Source organism: Hypomesus transpacificus, chromosome 6 (genome assembly GCF_021917145.1).
Source record: "Hypomesus transpacificus isolate Combined female chromosome 6, fHypTra1, whole genome shotgun sequence".
NCBI classification, from domain to species: Eukaryota; Metazoa; Chordata; class Actinopteri; order Osmeriformes; family Osmeridae; genus Hypomesus; species Hypomesus transpacificus.
This window is the reverse complement of record NC_061065.1, coordinates 5,019,601-5,035,359: the sequence shown is the minus strand read 5'-3', so window position 1 is coordinate 5,035,359 and position 15,759 is coordinate 5,019,601. Positions and strand designations below refer to the sequence as shown.

At 48.4% G+C, this 15,759-nt stretch overlaps 1 protein-coding gene across 2 annotated transcripts in view; it reads right to left on the bottom strand.

The window, feature by feature from the left end:
- Positions 1–15,759, bottom strand: part of LOC124468826 (exostosin-1) — a 114,627-nt gene that overhangs the window by 18,438 nt on the left and 80,430 nt on the right. For both annotated transcript variants that reach the window (XM_047021796.1, XM_047021797.1), the window contains 5 exons: positions 12,843–12,936; positions 9,771–9,878; positions 7,063–7,182; positions 3,873–4,005; positions 32–150 (listed from right to left, as the gene is read on the bottom strand). In XM_047021796.1, the coding sequence (XP_046877752.1) occupies positions 32–150; positions 3,873–4,005; positions 7,063–7,182; positions 9,771–9,878; positions 12,843–12,936 (574 nt within the window). The remainder of the gene's footprint in view (positions 1–31; positions 151–3,872; positions 4,006–7,062; positions 7,183–9,770; positions 9,879–12,842; positions 12,937–15,759) is intronic.

Below are 15,759 nucleotides of genomic sequence, written 5' to 3'. Positions count from 1 at the left end.
GATCTTCTGTGTGTCTGAACCGGCGTTTCACCTGTGCACAGAACTTGGACTTGGCGACGGCGATGATGAGTTTGACCACAGGGTTGAGCTGGGCCTGGAGCGGTGTCACCGCCTGAATCACAGCTGTGAATTCCTGGGACGGATTTTTACCTGGAGGACACATCCCCACCGATAAACACACACACACGCACACACACATCCGACAGCACACAACACCGTATTAGTCCATTCAAATGACAGGCACCGCGTCATGACTTTCAGGAATAAACACAGTCGCATTGAATTGACCATTCGAAAGCTGTTCCCTAGATTTTTCCAATATCTTCAACCTCTCTTTCGCCCTCTCATTGGTTAACCAGACCAGTCTGGCTCGTCCTGTCGCCACATCTATCTCTCTGACGGAGGGCAGAGACCCCGCCCCACCGCATGGGGCAGGATCTATTTATGGACCATCCACAGACTCCCAGCGCAACACAACAGTCCACTGTGCTGAATACTCCCTTCTGGGCCTGGGTAAAAGGAGCTTCCTTCAACGGTTGCCAATGAACAGCAGTCCATATTTATTCAGCTGAGAGATGTTTGCGTATGTCGAACCCTCGAATGTGTAGGGGTTAAACTGTTTATTGCAGAGAGGGATCAGGGTGTGTTCTAACAAGGCTGTGTTGTGTGTTCTGGCGGGTTCTGGGTATTATCAGGATGCGATCACGCAAACACACCAGGATGTGTGCTTGAAGGTCTGGCTTCAACAGAAGGACTGAGACCTGGAGCATTCTGGACCCTCCTTACAGCCTGTTAGAGAGACTTAGCGGGCTTTGATAAAGGCTTTGCCTTTGGAACAGTTGTCTACGAATCCATCCTTTGGGGAAAGTTCTCACGCTGTTGTCTGTTTCAAGTGCAGTTCAAACAAGCGTTTGAAACATTAAACTATGACTAGGAAACAAGTAGGAGGAGAAACGGGAGAGAGAAAGTTTTTCATGTAACTCTCATGGAGGGAACCTTGATCAAAGTTTGAGAAGTTTCTGCGACAGCCTTTTTGAAGGAAAGAAAAAAAGAGAAAAGATTTTCAATTTGAGCAAGGTACGGTGAAGCATTGATCCAATATTGCTTAGTTACCTTTGGTTTCTTTCCAGTTCGCCAGCTGTGAGGCTCAATCACGATGTAAACATTCTCTTCTCAGACTGCTCCAGGAGAGATGCAGCTCCGAAACACTTTCTCTCAGTGAACGTTCATTTCTTCCATTGGCAGATTTGAAATAGTACAGCTGGTTGTGCTAAAGCATGATGAGCCCTTATGCTAATCATCCCAAATTAAAGCATTAAGCATGCCAACCCTTAATCGCTGGCTCTAGCTAAACTATTGCACAACCATTTATTTCATCAACTTTTGGGATATTCCCCCCCCCCCCCCCACCAAAAAAAAACACATTTGGGATAATCGCTTGTCATCGCTAAAACATCGTACAACCTTTACATTACATTTACCAGACGCTCTCATCCAGATAGACTTACAGTAAGTACAGGGACATTCCCCCCGAGGCAAGTAGGGTGAAGTGTCTTGCCCAAGGACACAACGTCATTTGGCACAGCCGGGAATCGAACCAGTAACCTTCTGATTACTAGCCTGATTCCCTAACTGCTCAGCCACCGAACTCCTTTACACTTGTCACTGACCCAAGGTCCAACACTGCATACCATTAAAAATATTCACTGGCCCTAGAGAGAACTGTCATTGGCCAACCGCCTTCTCAGTATTGCCAGATGCACGATAATTATCCTCCAAATACGATAATTTTAAGCCTTTGGTATGATACTTCGGCACAGAATGGAGAGGACAAGGAATACCACATGGCAGTTTAATCCCGACACATGTTCATTTAAAAAATGTCAACAGGAGTTGAAAAGGACGGAGAAGCTTCTCCTGGTTTGGGTCTGCACCTTCACACAATCCCTGGGGCGGTAGGTGGAGTCAGGTCTGTAGTAGGGTGGAGGTCATTATCACGAGTCACTTTGTAGGGGGACGAGGTTACATGTGGTTAGACGTGTTTGAACTTTTGTTGGGCTGCTGTGAAACAAGCTGTTGGAGGGCCTGGGGGGGGGGGCACACTCACACCGAGTGTTCTGTTGTTGTGTCTTGAGGAGGAACACCTTTCACAAGGTGATTAGTGAAGCTAGATGAGATGAGAAGAAGTTGAAGACGAGGGGAGCTTGCATACCCAACATGTTAAAATAGTGTGTGTGTGGGGGGGTTGTATGTGTGTGCGATAGCAACATCGTTGGTTAACACCAAAACAACAACCGTTTTAAAAGAACAGGAGAAAACCTGGAAATGTAGCCACAGAAACACAGCTGTCGTTTCCTGTGCTTCATGTAGTGCTACAGTGATTTAGGACATTTTGGAACAGGAACACCGTCATCTACATCCCTGCAGTAGCAGGTGCAGTGCTGTAAGAGTCACCTCTCCTGTTGGTGGTTACATGCTTTGCAGTGAAAGGCTTTTACGAACCTCCTGTCGCAGGCTGATTATTATTAGCTTCAATCTGTTGACCACTCAACAGCTTGATGTGCAGACAATAATGTACACTCCGGAACAATGGCTGCTAATAATAATAACTATTCTAGTGGTACAGCGAGCTTAAGTGGCTGTTCTAATCATCTTCATTGTAGAGTAGCTAGCTGTGTTTCATTTGTTATCTAGGGGATAAGAATGTATTCATTAGCTTTCCTCCAAAGCGCTGAGGGAGATTTGAACCTGCAATCTGCAGATCTACAGTGAGATGCTCTCCCACAGAGCTGTTGGTGTCCACATGTCTACTTCAGAGTAAATCAACACACAGTCAGAATATAAACTAAAACAACAATGTGAATTGATTTGGACATAGAGTGAATAACAGGGAAGACTATTACTCGTATATTTCATTACTGGACCGGGAAAAAAACATTGAAAGAGTTTACTGTGTGTGTGCGTGTGTGTTTTTCTTTTTTCCGCCCCATGAAATCCTTGTTTCCCATCCTCTGCTTTGGCACCTCTTCATACGGTCTCTGTGGCTTTAAACTGGCTTAAAAGAGGATTGTGGAGCAAGCAGCCTGTAAAGAACCTGATAGGACGTGCCAGAGCTGCTGGACCCAGGCTGCTAATCACATTTGGGATTGTGAGGAAGCAGAATGTAGGCGCCTGTTCACTCCGTCCATCATCAATATCTCCCAGAATTTTGGTTCCGACTTGTAAAGATGGCTTCAGTTTGATTATTTCCAATATAAAGGAGGTCGATTTTTCGCATTGATCTTAAACTTCCCACAAAGAAAATAGAGTTCTCTTCAATAACTTCTAAGGCTAAATAAAAATGTGATTACCATCATCCAATAATGATTAAAAACAATGAGTGAAAAATAAACTTTCGAGGCGGTTGTTGCTGCTTCAACCTCAGACTGATTGAGAGAACCTATTGAGAACCTGGTGTGAACCAGAGTTGCCCAGGAGCCAACACAAAATATTTACTCCATCAGCAACAAAATGTTGATTTACGGTCGTGATATAAAACAAAACTGCTCGGACCATCCTTCCCTCCATCACTTCACCTCCCTCCATCCCTCCCTCCCTCCATCCCTCCCTCCCTCCATCCATCCTTCCCCTTTTGAGAAGGGGAAGCATCCATCAGGGTTATATCTCCATCTCAGCCCTGGTGTCTCTCTGCCCTGGGTTCTCCAATGAGCTTCATCAATCACAATATTGGTTGGCAATTGGTTGGCAACGACCAACAACATGGGCTTGAGACCCACCCAGTAGAGGACAGTAGAACCCATCCGCAGAAGCAGAGGAACTGGTCGAACCCTGCATGTAAGTGACCTGGTCGGAGTGCCCGGTGTGGAACTCACCCAGTAGAGCGTAGTAGAAGGGGAAGAGGGAGGGATCAGAGGAGAACTGGGGGAGAACGTACAGAGCGCCGGGGAGAAAGTTCCACATCAGACGTGTCCTGGAGACATGGGAGTGGACCCTGTCCTGGATGATCTGGGGAAGACAGGGGAGGAGGAAGAGGAGGAGGAGGAAGAGGAGAAATGGAAGAGGAAGATGTGAGGAGAGGGGAAGCGTGGAGATGACAGAGAGACAACAGCCATGTCAATTACAGTCTCCCAGCACAAAAATCACCACTATAAACGGTGGTACGTCCGTGAGCTATTTTCTCTTTCCCCTACCCCCTCCTTTCTCCACGCCATTACCCCCCCCCCCCCCCCCCCCCCCTCCTCTCCTCCCAGCATTTCTTCTGGCCTCCGCCGCTCGCAGCACCTGTGCTGGTGAGGCCGGGAGAGCGGCCGTAATTAGCGGCTCCCTAAGAGAGGAGGCAGACAGGAGGTCGTCCCTCAGACGGAGCCAGCGACCGCAAAGCCGTTCAGCTTTGTTTACCCAGCCACAGACACCTCCTCTCCACAAAGACACGTTTCATCCCAGGCAGACTACCGCCGCCCCCCCCGTCCCCCGCTCCCACCCCCGTCCCTCGCCGATAGACTCAAACGCTCTTCTAATCTTGTCTGACTTGGCCAGGCTAGTTGGCTCCGGCCAGCCCTGAGTGTCCCTCCGAGCCGGCTTCTCTCTGACAGATCCAGGCCAGAGATGGAGCTCGCTCTGGAGGTGTCAGAAGGTGAGAGTCTCACAGACAGAGAGCCACCGCGGAGGAGCCTACTGATCGTCGTGTTGCCCACAGAGAGAGGTGGCGGCGATCCACGGAGCGACCGGCAGGGGGCCGGGTGGGTGTGCAGGTTCGGCTGGTCCTGGCGTGGTCCTGGCTGTGTGGACTTCAGGAGAGCTGATCTTCAAGGCTCATTTCACCCCCCGCCTCATCGCACACCACTGGGAGCCCCGAAGAGAGTTCAGAGCGCTTAGCGCATCTGGATAGTGAGTGAGAGTGTGTGTGTGTATCAATTGATGTGTGTGTGTGTGAATGTGTGTGTCAGTGAACGGATGTATATGTGTGAGGGCATGTGTGTGAATGAAAAGACGTAGATGTGTGTGTGTGGCTCTACAGACCCCCGGCCTCATTTCCAAACCAGTGTACGTCTGGTGCTGCTCACCTCCTGCAACCAGTCCGACAACATATCGGCCAAGCGCTCGGCAACAATCCACGACCTCATTCATCACGCCGTGCCACGGCTGCCCTGGCTTGCTGGGAAACGGCACGACCAAACTCCCCGCCTCTTCCTTCTCCTCCTTCTCCTCCTTCTCTTCTTTTTCCTCCTTCTCCTCCTTCTCCTCCTTCTCTTCCTTCTCCTTCTCCTCCTTCTCTTCCTTCTCCTCCTTCTCCTCCTTCTCTTCCTTCTCTTCCTTCTCCTTCATCTCTTCCTTCTCCTCCTCTTCTTTCTCCTCCTTCTCTTCCTTCTCCTCCATCTCTTCCTTCTCCTCCTAGCATACTCCTTTTGCTCCCTTTCCTTTCTTTCTTCTCTTGCTCCCTCTTCTCTCTCTATCTCTGCCAGTGTGTCCTCCGATACAAAGGAACAAAGAGCATCTAGGACAGTAGATTAAGGCGGAAGGGGGATTGTTTGGGGGAAAAAATGATCTGAGAAGTGGAGGCTTTTGGGGACAATCTGAAAGGAATGCTTTTTTGGGACCACTCAAAAGGATTTGTTCAACCGTGAGACAGTTAAGAATATTACCATGGTTTTTCATTTAAGGTCAGTTTGGAAAGAGTCGGTTAGAAGTTTCTTGGTATCCCCAGGAAAACAAGAGTTCACAGAGAAGCCGTCGGGAGGGAGGGGCTGGGAGGAGGTGGTGTGTGTGTGTGTGTGTGACGTTCTGATCTTCCTACGCTCAAAGCTTTGTCTCTGCTCTTTCAACGTCTCCTTCACCCTCTCTCTCTGATTCTCTCCCTCTCTCCCTCTCTTCCTATGTTGCCAACTCCACAGTACCACCTGCGGGTCAAAGCAGCATCTCCAGGCTCCCATCCACAAAAGGTGTCCTACATAAAAGGGGCCCACTGTACTGTATTCCTGCCATCTGCCCGGGCAGCCCACCCGCTTACCCCTCAGCAGGAAACTGTGTGTGATTGCTATGCAGCAACGGCAACGCCATATCAGGCTCAAATCGTGGCTGCACACTTGATCATCTTACCCAGAACAACGCACCCAGAGGATGGGTCCCATCCGGTGCAAACGTGAGGCGAATCAAACACGCCTCATCTCTTTCTAAATGAACCTGCGTGATTGATACAGAGCGGCTGACCAACGCATCAAACTGCAACTGAGACGGGTCCAGACCCAGGTCCCCCCTGCCCTCTCCAACCTCACCCCACCAGGGAGCGCCATCCGTGGGCTTGATCCTGACATTCATGCTGGCGTGGAGAAAGGAGGGAGGAGCTAGGAATTGAGGAGGGAGGACAGAGGAAGCAAGGAAGCAGGAGGGGAGGGGAAAAGGCGAGGGCCTAAAGCACAGAGGACCGATGAGGGAGCAGGGAGAAAGCATGGCAGAACCGAGTCGAACACCAAAGCCAAATGAATGGGGACTTCGGTAGTGGAGGGATATACAGAAACAGTGTAGTGTGTGCGCTCCGCTCTCCATTCACCCAGAGCAGAGGTGCTACATCATTGAGAAAGGCCATTAGTTATCCTGGCTGCAAGCTGTCCGCGCTGCGATTCTCTCCTCCCTCGTATCAACCCCCCGTCTCCCTCTCTCCCCCCGTCTCCCTCTCTCCCCCCTCTCTCTCTCTCTCTCTCTCTCTCTCTCTCTCTCTCTCTCTCTCCCCCCTCGCTCTCTCTCTCCCCCCTCGCTCTCTCTCTCTCTCCCCCCTCGCTCTCTCTCTCCCTCCCTGTCTGGTTTTCTCAATTTCCTTCCTGACCTCCCCCCTCCCGTTCTTGGATGGGGAGAAGTCAGAGCATACCTCCAAAGTGCTCGAGATTATCTTTGATATGGAGGAGTGGGATACTTTACCACCAGACTAATTGAGACTTTCTTTGATATCCAGAAGAAGGAGACTTCACCTCCAAAGTGGCTGAGACTATCTTTGATATGGACAAGTGGGAGATCTTACCTCCAGAGTGGCTGAGACTATCTTTGATATGGACAAGCGGGAGATCTTACCTCCAGAGTGGTCGAGACTATCTTGGATACAGAGGAGAAGTAGGCGTCCCACAGGAACTGGGTCTGCTGTCTGAGGGACAGGATCCTGGCTGGCTCCACCCATCGGGTGATGGAGGGAACCTGGAGGAGAGGAGCGGTAAGAGAAGAAAGACAGATCCAAATGAAAGGAGCCGTGGTAGCCAGATCAGGACAGGGGGAAATGAGTGTGAGACAGTGAGTGAGAGAAAGGGAGAGAGCCAGAGTTAGAGTTAGAGTTAGAGAGAGAGAGAGAGAGAGAGAGAGAGAGAGAGAGAGAGAGAGAGAGAGAGAGAGAGAGAGAGGGAGGGAGAGAGAGAGAACATGGATCATTCCCTGACAAATACACGTCTTCCTTCTGGCCCTGGGAGCTGCAACCACCCCATGCCGTGTCTGAACGACCCTGAGAGACCCCAATGACATCATTAAGGAGGGCCCTCAGCTTTGCACAAGCTATGGCTCCCCGAGGGCCAGTAAGGAAGCACTGGACCCCGTCAGTGTGGCGGACACACTGATGACCCCACCAGCCCGGCATAAAGGTAAATCACAGTGTGTCTACGTGTGTGTCGTTTTGGGCGCGTGCGTCTTGTTTTTCCTCTCCTCGACGTCAGAAGAGAGCAGCAGCGGTGTCACCAGCAGCCCCACTCTCCTGCTGTCCCCTTCTTCACTGTCACAGCAGGCCTCCAAACACAGGCTGTCTGGGTGCTGAAGCTCACCATAACACGCCCGGGAGCTTCCATGAATCCCTCACAGCCACCGCATAAATAACTCCAATCAACCACGCGCCGTGCTCACAGATACGCTGGTGTTTGGTCTGGGTGGTTGGTGTGTGTGGGTGTGTGTGTGTGGTTGGTGTGTGTGTGGGTGGGTGTCATCCAGAAGGGGACATCTGATCTACTCCACATGTAGTTTCGGTGGTTAGGCGGGTTATTTTTCTTGACAATATTAGTACATACTGAGATTTCATTTTCCCAGCAGGCAGATCCTTGCCCTGCTTGAACATGGAAGTCCGTCGTGTTGCTTCTGCCTCCACTGGGGGGTAGATGTCACAGTAAAGTCCAATTATTGACCCGCATCTTCAGTTGTGTGTGGGGTAATCCCTTATTGTGTTTGTGTCGGCACTCTTGGATGTCTCGAGATGTGTTTATTTCTCAGTTGTCTAAATCCTGCTTTCGTGCCAAGGCTGCTGTAAATGACGCTACCCTACAGGACGTGCCATTCTGGGGAAAAGCAACAGTAGTGCGAGAAATGTTCAAGAATTCTAGCAACCTGTTGTGGCAACTGTTTTGGTGACGAATGCAACTCATTCACACGCACACACAAGTGCACACGCATCATTGGGCTTGATAAGAACACAGAGGAGGAAAGCAAAGCCATCATCATCAAAGATGTGTTTTGTTTCCCCCCTTTTGCATATCGTTCCGTTCAATCCACTTGATTTACTTCTCCTTTGTCTCTTTCCGTCCGCAATCTCACTTTTCTCACCGTCTCTTCCTCGCTCTCATCTTTCTCTTCTTCTGTATCCTCACTCTCTTTGCTCTTTCCCTCTCTCTGTGACAGTTTCATCCCTTTTGTCTCCTTAAGTGCGTAATTCAATTAGCCTAAACAAACGTCTATGGTGAAAATGTTTTTATTTTTTATTTATATTTCCGCTAAGAGAGGAAACTCCCAAAGTGCTTTTTTATCCTGGCAGGCTGTCTCCCTCCCACTGACGTGTGACAACAATTACCAAGCTTTCAGAAAGAAGGAAAGAAGGGCATAGGACTCAGAATAAAATAAAAACCAATAACATTTGCATCTCTGAACGTCTCCCTCTTGTTCAACACTGTATAATCACAATTAATTACAGGGCTCGCATTAAAGCCCATTTACAACTTTTAATAGGCGTGCCATTGTGTGACTCAATTGTCTGAGTGCAAATCAAATTAAAATCACATCTTAGTGTTAATTAGCAGTCTGCTACGTGGCGTGTGCGTGCACGTGGGTGTGAGGGACAGGGCAAACGTGTGTGTCAGAAAGTGTGCATGTGTGCGTGAAAGAGAGAGTGTGTGTGTGTGTGTGTGTGTGTGCATGTGTGTGAAAGAGAAAGCTTGTATGTTTGTGTTAATTAGCTATCTGGTACAAGGCAGATTGGGTTGCCGCCAGGGGGGTTGGGTGGAGGTCAACAACTGTTGGCACATAATGCATTAATCACCAAGGTAACAGAGGTAGGGGTGGGGCTTAGGTGAGAGAGGTGAGGGAGGATGATGGGGGAAGAGGGCGACAGTACCACCTGATTAGATATCCATCACTGTCGTTCTGTGGCCTCTCCTCTCCCCTCCCCTCCCCTCCCCATTATTCCTCCAGGTATAGCAGCAGTGAGAAAGGGAAGTTTGGCGCAGCTGCAGTATTAAGGCTGTTAATTAAAACAGGAAAATATCACACGTCTGACACGATGAGGACATTAACAGGTTCACTCACGAGGCTTACTCAGGTTCCTTTCGGGCCACCTGTAGGGATACCTGGCTGGCGGGTGGGTGCACGGCATGTACCTGACAGTGTGTGTGTGTACCTGAGGGTGTATGTATGTACCTGAGGGTGTGTGTATGTACCTGAGGGTGTGTGTATGTACCTGAGGGTGTGTGTATGTACCCTGGCAGGCTGTCTCCCTCCCACTGACCTGTGTGTGTGTGCGTGTCTCCATCCGTCCCTACCTGCAACAGCAGCCTCTCGTCCCCCAAGATGGCGGCCTTGCTCCAGTCGATGACCTCGGAGAAGGGCAGCTCCCAGCCGTTGCTGAGGAGGACAGGGATGCACGCCGCCTAGGGGTGGAAGGAAAGCACAACACTGCTTACCTACTTTCCGGAACAACCTGACAGCCAAAAACGAGGTCTCCTTGCTGCATGCTGTCGGCTGTCTCACACTAGGTGGACTTGATTGGAGGGTCATTAGACTGAACCGTCCTATCTGTAGACAGGATCGCATAAATGAGGATCAACCATCAATGGGATCAGATAGATTACATTGGCAGATAAAGGGGATCAGATAGAAATAGGAGGTTCTAAAGCTGCCTCGAGCACATTTTAACAAAGACTTTCTGAGCTGCGTTCAGGTATGGCCGAACAAAGGTCCTCCAAAGCAAGTTTCCACATGTAATGCACCTTTATTGATTTTCACACAGTTTTTCTCTTGTTAGTCAGTCCCTCAACTGAGCTACGGTTTCTGCTGGAGAAATGAAGACGGCCTAATATATCAGCAGCTCTCATAAATTCCGACACAGTTCCTGCATTCAAGGAGTGTAATGTAATTAGGAGGTTTTAGTAGCTATTCATCACACGTACACACGCACACACGCGCTGTAATGTAATGAAGCCGCGCAGAGCACTTGGCTGAAACCATCAATCCGCGTTTAAAGTTCACAGCTACACTGGGATCTTCATCGTTAGAAGATGACACTGTTCTGGGGCTTAGGGAATCTTAGTGGAGCGCAGAGTCTAGGATGAGTGGTCTGAGACTGAAAATCCCCTCTGCTCAGTAGTGATTAGTCGAGTCGGGCTCGGAGAACACTTCTTCTTTGGGACTGGCGAGGGGTACACAGGATGGTGAGCGAAGCCGCAATGCTAATGTAGCAGTGTGGAACCATTCCTCACAGTGATGTAGCCCTGCCTGACACTTATACGGTTCAACCTCCCTCAGCCTCTAAATATGTCATCTTGGTCTGATGCTTGACTTGGCAGCAGGTCAGTAGGATCTGATACCTGCTCCTCTATAAATGTGAATTTTGAGCCGCACAGAGACGCCTCGGTCTCCTATGAAAGCGAAGGCTGTCTGTCAAGTCTAAAAGCCTTTTTATGTTCTCCGTTCAATATATCCCTCGGAGATTGGCAAAGGAGAGAAAACGAGGCCCAAGCACTAAAGACTCAAACGTCTAAGCCTTATATGGACCCCCAACTCTACCTGCTAAACGCTATTTGGATCCAAACTCCTCCCTCCCAGCTTCATTAAGATCCTAACTCCTCCCTTTCAGCTTCATTAAGATCCCAACTCCTCCCTTTCAGCTTCATTAAGATCCTAACTCCTCCTTCCCAGCTTCATTAAGATCCTAACTCCTCCCTCCCAGTTTCATTAAGATCCTAACTCCTCCCTTTCAGCTTCATTAAGATCCTAACTCCTCCTTCCCAGCTTCATTAAGATCCTAACTCCTCCATCCCAGCTTCATTAAGATCCTAACTCCTCCCTCCCAGCTTCATTAAGATCCTAACTCCTCCCTCCCAGTTTCATTAAGATCCTAACTCCTCCCTCCCAGTTTCATTAAGATCCTAACTCCTCCTTCCCAGCTTCATTAAGATCCTAACTCCTCCCTCCCAGCTTCATTAAGATCCTAACTCCTCCCTCCCAGCTTCATTAAGATCCTAACTCCTCCCTTTCAGGTTCATTAAGATCCTAACTCCTCCCTCCCAGTTTCATTAAGATCCTAACTCCTCCCTCCCAGTTTCATTAAGATCCTAACTCCTCCTTCCCAGCTTCATTAAGATCCTAACTCCTCCCTCCCAGCTTCATTAAGATCCTAACTCCTCCCTCCAAGCCTTATTAAGATCCTAACTCCTCCAGCTTTATTGTGACCTTTCCTTCCAGATAGTCCTGACACAATAATAGCAAGCTTCCAAAGACACCCCTCAGTCAGCCATGCCCAACCAACTTAAATACAATGAAAACAATTTGGTGACAGAGCTGAAACTGAAGAAAAGTGTTCTGTAGAGAGAGCTCAGACTAACAATACTGTACACAGGCTGTTACATTTGACACAATAGAAGTATGTGCTGACTTTGTATTGTCATTGTAAGTGGCCAGTGTAAAAGACAAAGACTGAATTCAATTGGATATGCAATACTATTTACTATGCCATTGCTGTGCCATCTGATAATTTAAATTAGCATCCAGAGAACATTTGCAAACAAATGTAAATGTAATAGAGAGACACAGCGAGGAGAGATAAAAAGAGATAAACCAGGCAGGGTTAATCAGGTGTTTATGATAGTGGGTGGTGTCTGTAGGCAGATTTTAAAATAGCCCTGGTCCATCTAGCTACAGTACTCAGAGAGCTGTTCTGCGGCTGTTTGTGAGGAGATGACAGCTTGTCAATACCAATCAGCCAAACATCAGGGCCCTAGGCCTACTGAGAGCTCCACATGCAACTTGGCTCCTGCGTCGCTTGGCAGTTAGCCCCAGCCAGCCACCAGTAAACCATTAGCTAACCCTGGCAAACAACTGGCTAAAAAGCTAACCCCACAAACTAGCTAGCCACCAGCTAACCAAAAACGAATTCCAGCACCCAACTGGCTACAAGCTAACCCCTTCACTCAACTAGCCACCCTCTAATCACAAGCTAACCCTTGCACCCAGACCCAGCTGGCTATTGGGGGAAACTTTCAAAGCGAGAAGAGACAGACAGGATGACAGGGGTGTGGTGGGGGAGACTACGAACAACTACGAACAAGCAGTACATGTTAAAGCTGAAGAACAGATACCCTCTTAATGCACTAGGAAAGCTCAGTCTGGAAGACGACATCTCTGTCGACATGTGAACAAAACAAGGCTGGATAACATGGCCCCATCTATACAGTCGGAGATGTTTGTAAGGGTGTGCTTCAAGGCTCCTGGTTGCTAGGGTGGGGCGGTCAATGAGAGGGTTAGGGGTAGAGCACTGATAGGTTAAGGGTTAAAGCTTTGCGAGGGTTAGGGCATTGCGAGGGTTAGGGTTAGGGCACTGAGAGTTTTTGGTGTACCTGCAGAGCTTCTAGGAAGCGGAACGATCCCAGCCGACGTCCTCTTGGCACCAGGCAGAAACTTGAGTTATGGAGCAGTTCCTGGTAGTCAAACCTAAAGACACACAAGTCAGAGGACGTAAGTACAGATGCAAGTATATTGGTATGCAAGTATACAGGAGTAGAGAGTACAGTGGAATCAAATAGGAACGGGCAGAATTAGGACACTTAGGGACTTCAGTCGTGTTCTGGGATGTGTTCAGGTAAATGCCAAGAGCTGACTTCTTTTGTTTGGGTCACATATGTAACAACCTGACATTTACTCCAAACACGAGATGACAAGGAAAGACACCGCAGAAGCGTCAGACACACAAACAGATGGACAGCAAAACGGACGGAGAAAGGGCGGAAAGGAGGGTGTGGGGTAGCACAGACACACACACACACGCACACACTTGCAAATGTCAAGATGGACTCCTCTGAACCTGAATGACGGAAATGGATTTCTACAACAACCTGTCGGGAGTTTAGTGTTTTTACAGTTTTAACAGAGACAGATGGGGACAGGGGAGAGGGAGAGAGCGGGATAAACAGAGAGAGAGAGAGAGAGAGAGAGAGAGAGAGAGAGAGAGAGAGAGAGAGAGAGAAAGACAGAGAGAAAAAAAAAACAGAAGCTAAGGTAGTGCTGGAGTGTTTCCTCCTCTGGATCGCTCGCAAAACATTAATAACAGCCTCACTTAACCATCTTAGCAACACTGGAAAGGTGATGTGGGTGGAACAGTAGAAATGTCAAACAAATAAAAGTATTACAAAAAGTCCCACGCATCCATTAGTAAATTATACCTTCACTCTAAACACCTGGCTAGTTTAAAAAGAGGATCTCCCGCTTGACTGCCTCACAAAGGGAGAAGTGTGGGTATGTCTGATAAAGTCACAAAAAGAGAGAGAGTGTGTGTGTGTGTGCTTGGAAGGTGAAAGTGTGCTGTCCTTTTGTCATATTTCTCTCAGGGATGACAAGAAGAGGTGTCTACTGTGGCACGTCACTGGCTAGCTGTCACTGTCCAACACGTCAACACCTCCCACCTTGGTACAAGGTCATCCTCCACCATCGTGCAGTGACAGCGCACCCTGAAAACTCTGCACGGCAACAGCACAAAAAAACTTCTGCTTCAAAGTTCTTTCATGTTAAATAGGCCTCAAGTGATACTGTTATGTAACTTAGCTTCCATGAGAGACAAGAAACATGTGAGATCACGAGTCGATGCTTACAAATGAGACAGCCGTGTTCCTCTGGGAACCATAGGAACAAACAGCCAACGAACCGCAATATATGAAAAATTAATTCTCGCAATTAAAGAGAATGATTTGAACTTGGGGGATCCTGTGCTATTGGTGTCACCCAGCATCAACCCCCTTCTAACCCCAAGACCTCTGACACAATTGGAACGCTGGTCATGACTCTACTGCAAGGCAGATATTTTCAACCGAACAGCTCCATGTGTGGCCTAACGCTTTCCAGCAGGACAAATGAATCAAAGCCAGCAGGGGCGGGCTCCAGGTGACACAAGGCCCTACAGCTCTATCTGCGATGGCCCTGGGAGATGAAGACCAAGAGGAATATTTGACCTTTCTTTCACTCTGGCATTGTTAATTGGACTGTCGACATGAAAGAATAGATGGGTGACACACACGGGGGCTTCCTGGCAGCCGTCCAACGGTCGGTGTGGTGTAGCTCGGAGCGCGCTGTCACAACGTTATGTGATTAGGATCCTCGAGTCTTGAAACCTGAAGTCTCGAATGGCGTACGGTGTGCACACCAGCAGAACACTGTTTTCCGCCATGGCAGGGCCATGCACCTAGTCCATTGGAACAGTAGGAGTCGAGAGGTGGTCGATAGGGAATGTCATGTTGATCGCTTCCACAGAGGGAGAAAGCCATGAGGGCAGAGACAGCCGCAGTAAAGACAGGAAATTAGTGGTTCAGACACATCCTGGAGACAGCGAACGCAACGGGGGGGGAAAAACGTGGTTCAACACAGCCGTGTTGTAAGCTGCGGTGAAAAACTGCAGAATCGAAAACCCTGTGTGTGCGTGTGCGTGGTTGTGGGTGTGTGTGTGTACGCGGAAGGGAAAGGGAGACAGATGGGGATTTGACGTGTGAGAGAAATGATGCTCGCGAACAAATGTGTGTATGTGAGGGAGATTATCTCTGTGTGTGTATGAGTGCATACCTGTTGCGTGCTCGTGTGCAACCAGAGCACCTGCTCATAACCTGGATTTCTCTTCCCACAGTCCCCCTTTCCTTCTCAAGGAGATAAAATTCCTTTCTTGTGCTTGTTCATTCAAGAGGACGCTAAACCCAGGATGCATTTCAGCACCTGTTCGGAGCAAACTCAGGTGCGTGAGATCATAGGTCACAGATCAACACTCCAGATCTACATTCCAACAAGAGCACAGAGCCAGCAAGCCAAAAGGACTGCAGGTCAAGATGAAGGATTGGATTGGTAAAACTTTAGATTCAGGTGCTCATAATAAGCATTTGTTCATAGGTAAGAAACATCAACACATATTAATGTTAACAAGCGCTTTTTTTTCAATAAACTCATCTTTTGATAACACTAACCCTAACCCTTACTAATATTATTAACACTAATACGGCATAATCTGCTTCACACGTATTAATGTTAATAAGCATCCTATTGGGGCTTTATCTATTAGCTAATGCTTATTACAAGCACCTGGATGTAAAGTGTTACAGAATATTTTTGCTGTAATCGTCGTACATAAAACAGCTAGCGCAAACGCATTAAAAAAAGGTTTTCTAAAGATTTGCATTTTGCCTAGGGGAGGGCAACAGAGATAAACAACCATATTTTGGGATAATGAATTGGATTGATGACAATAAACCCAACAATTTAGTGGCTACTTAGAACGCAATA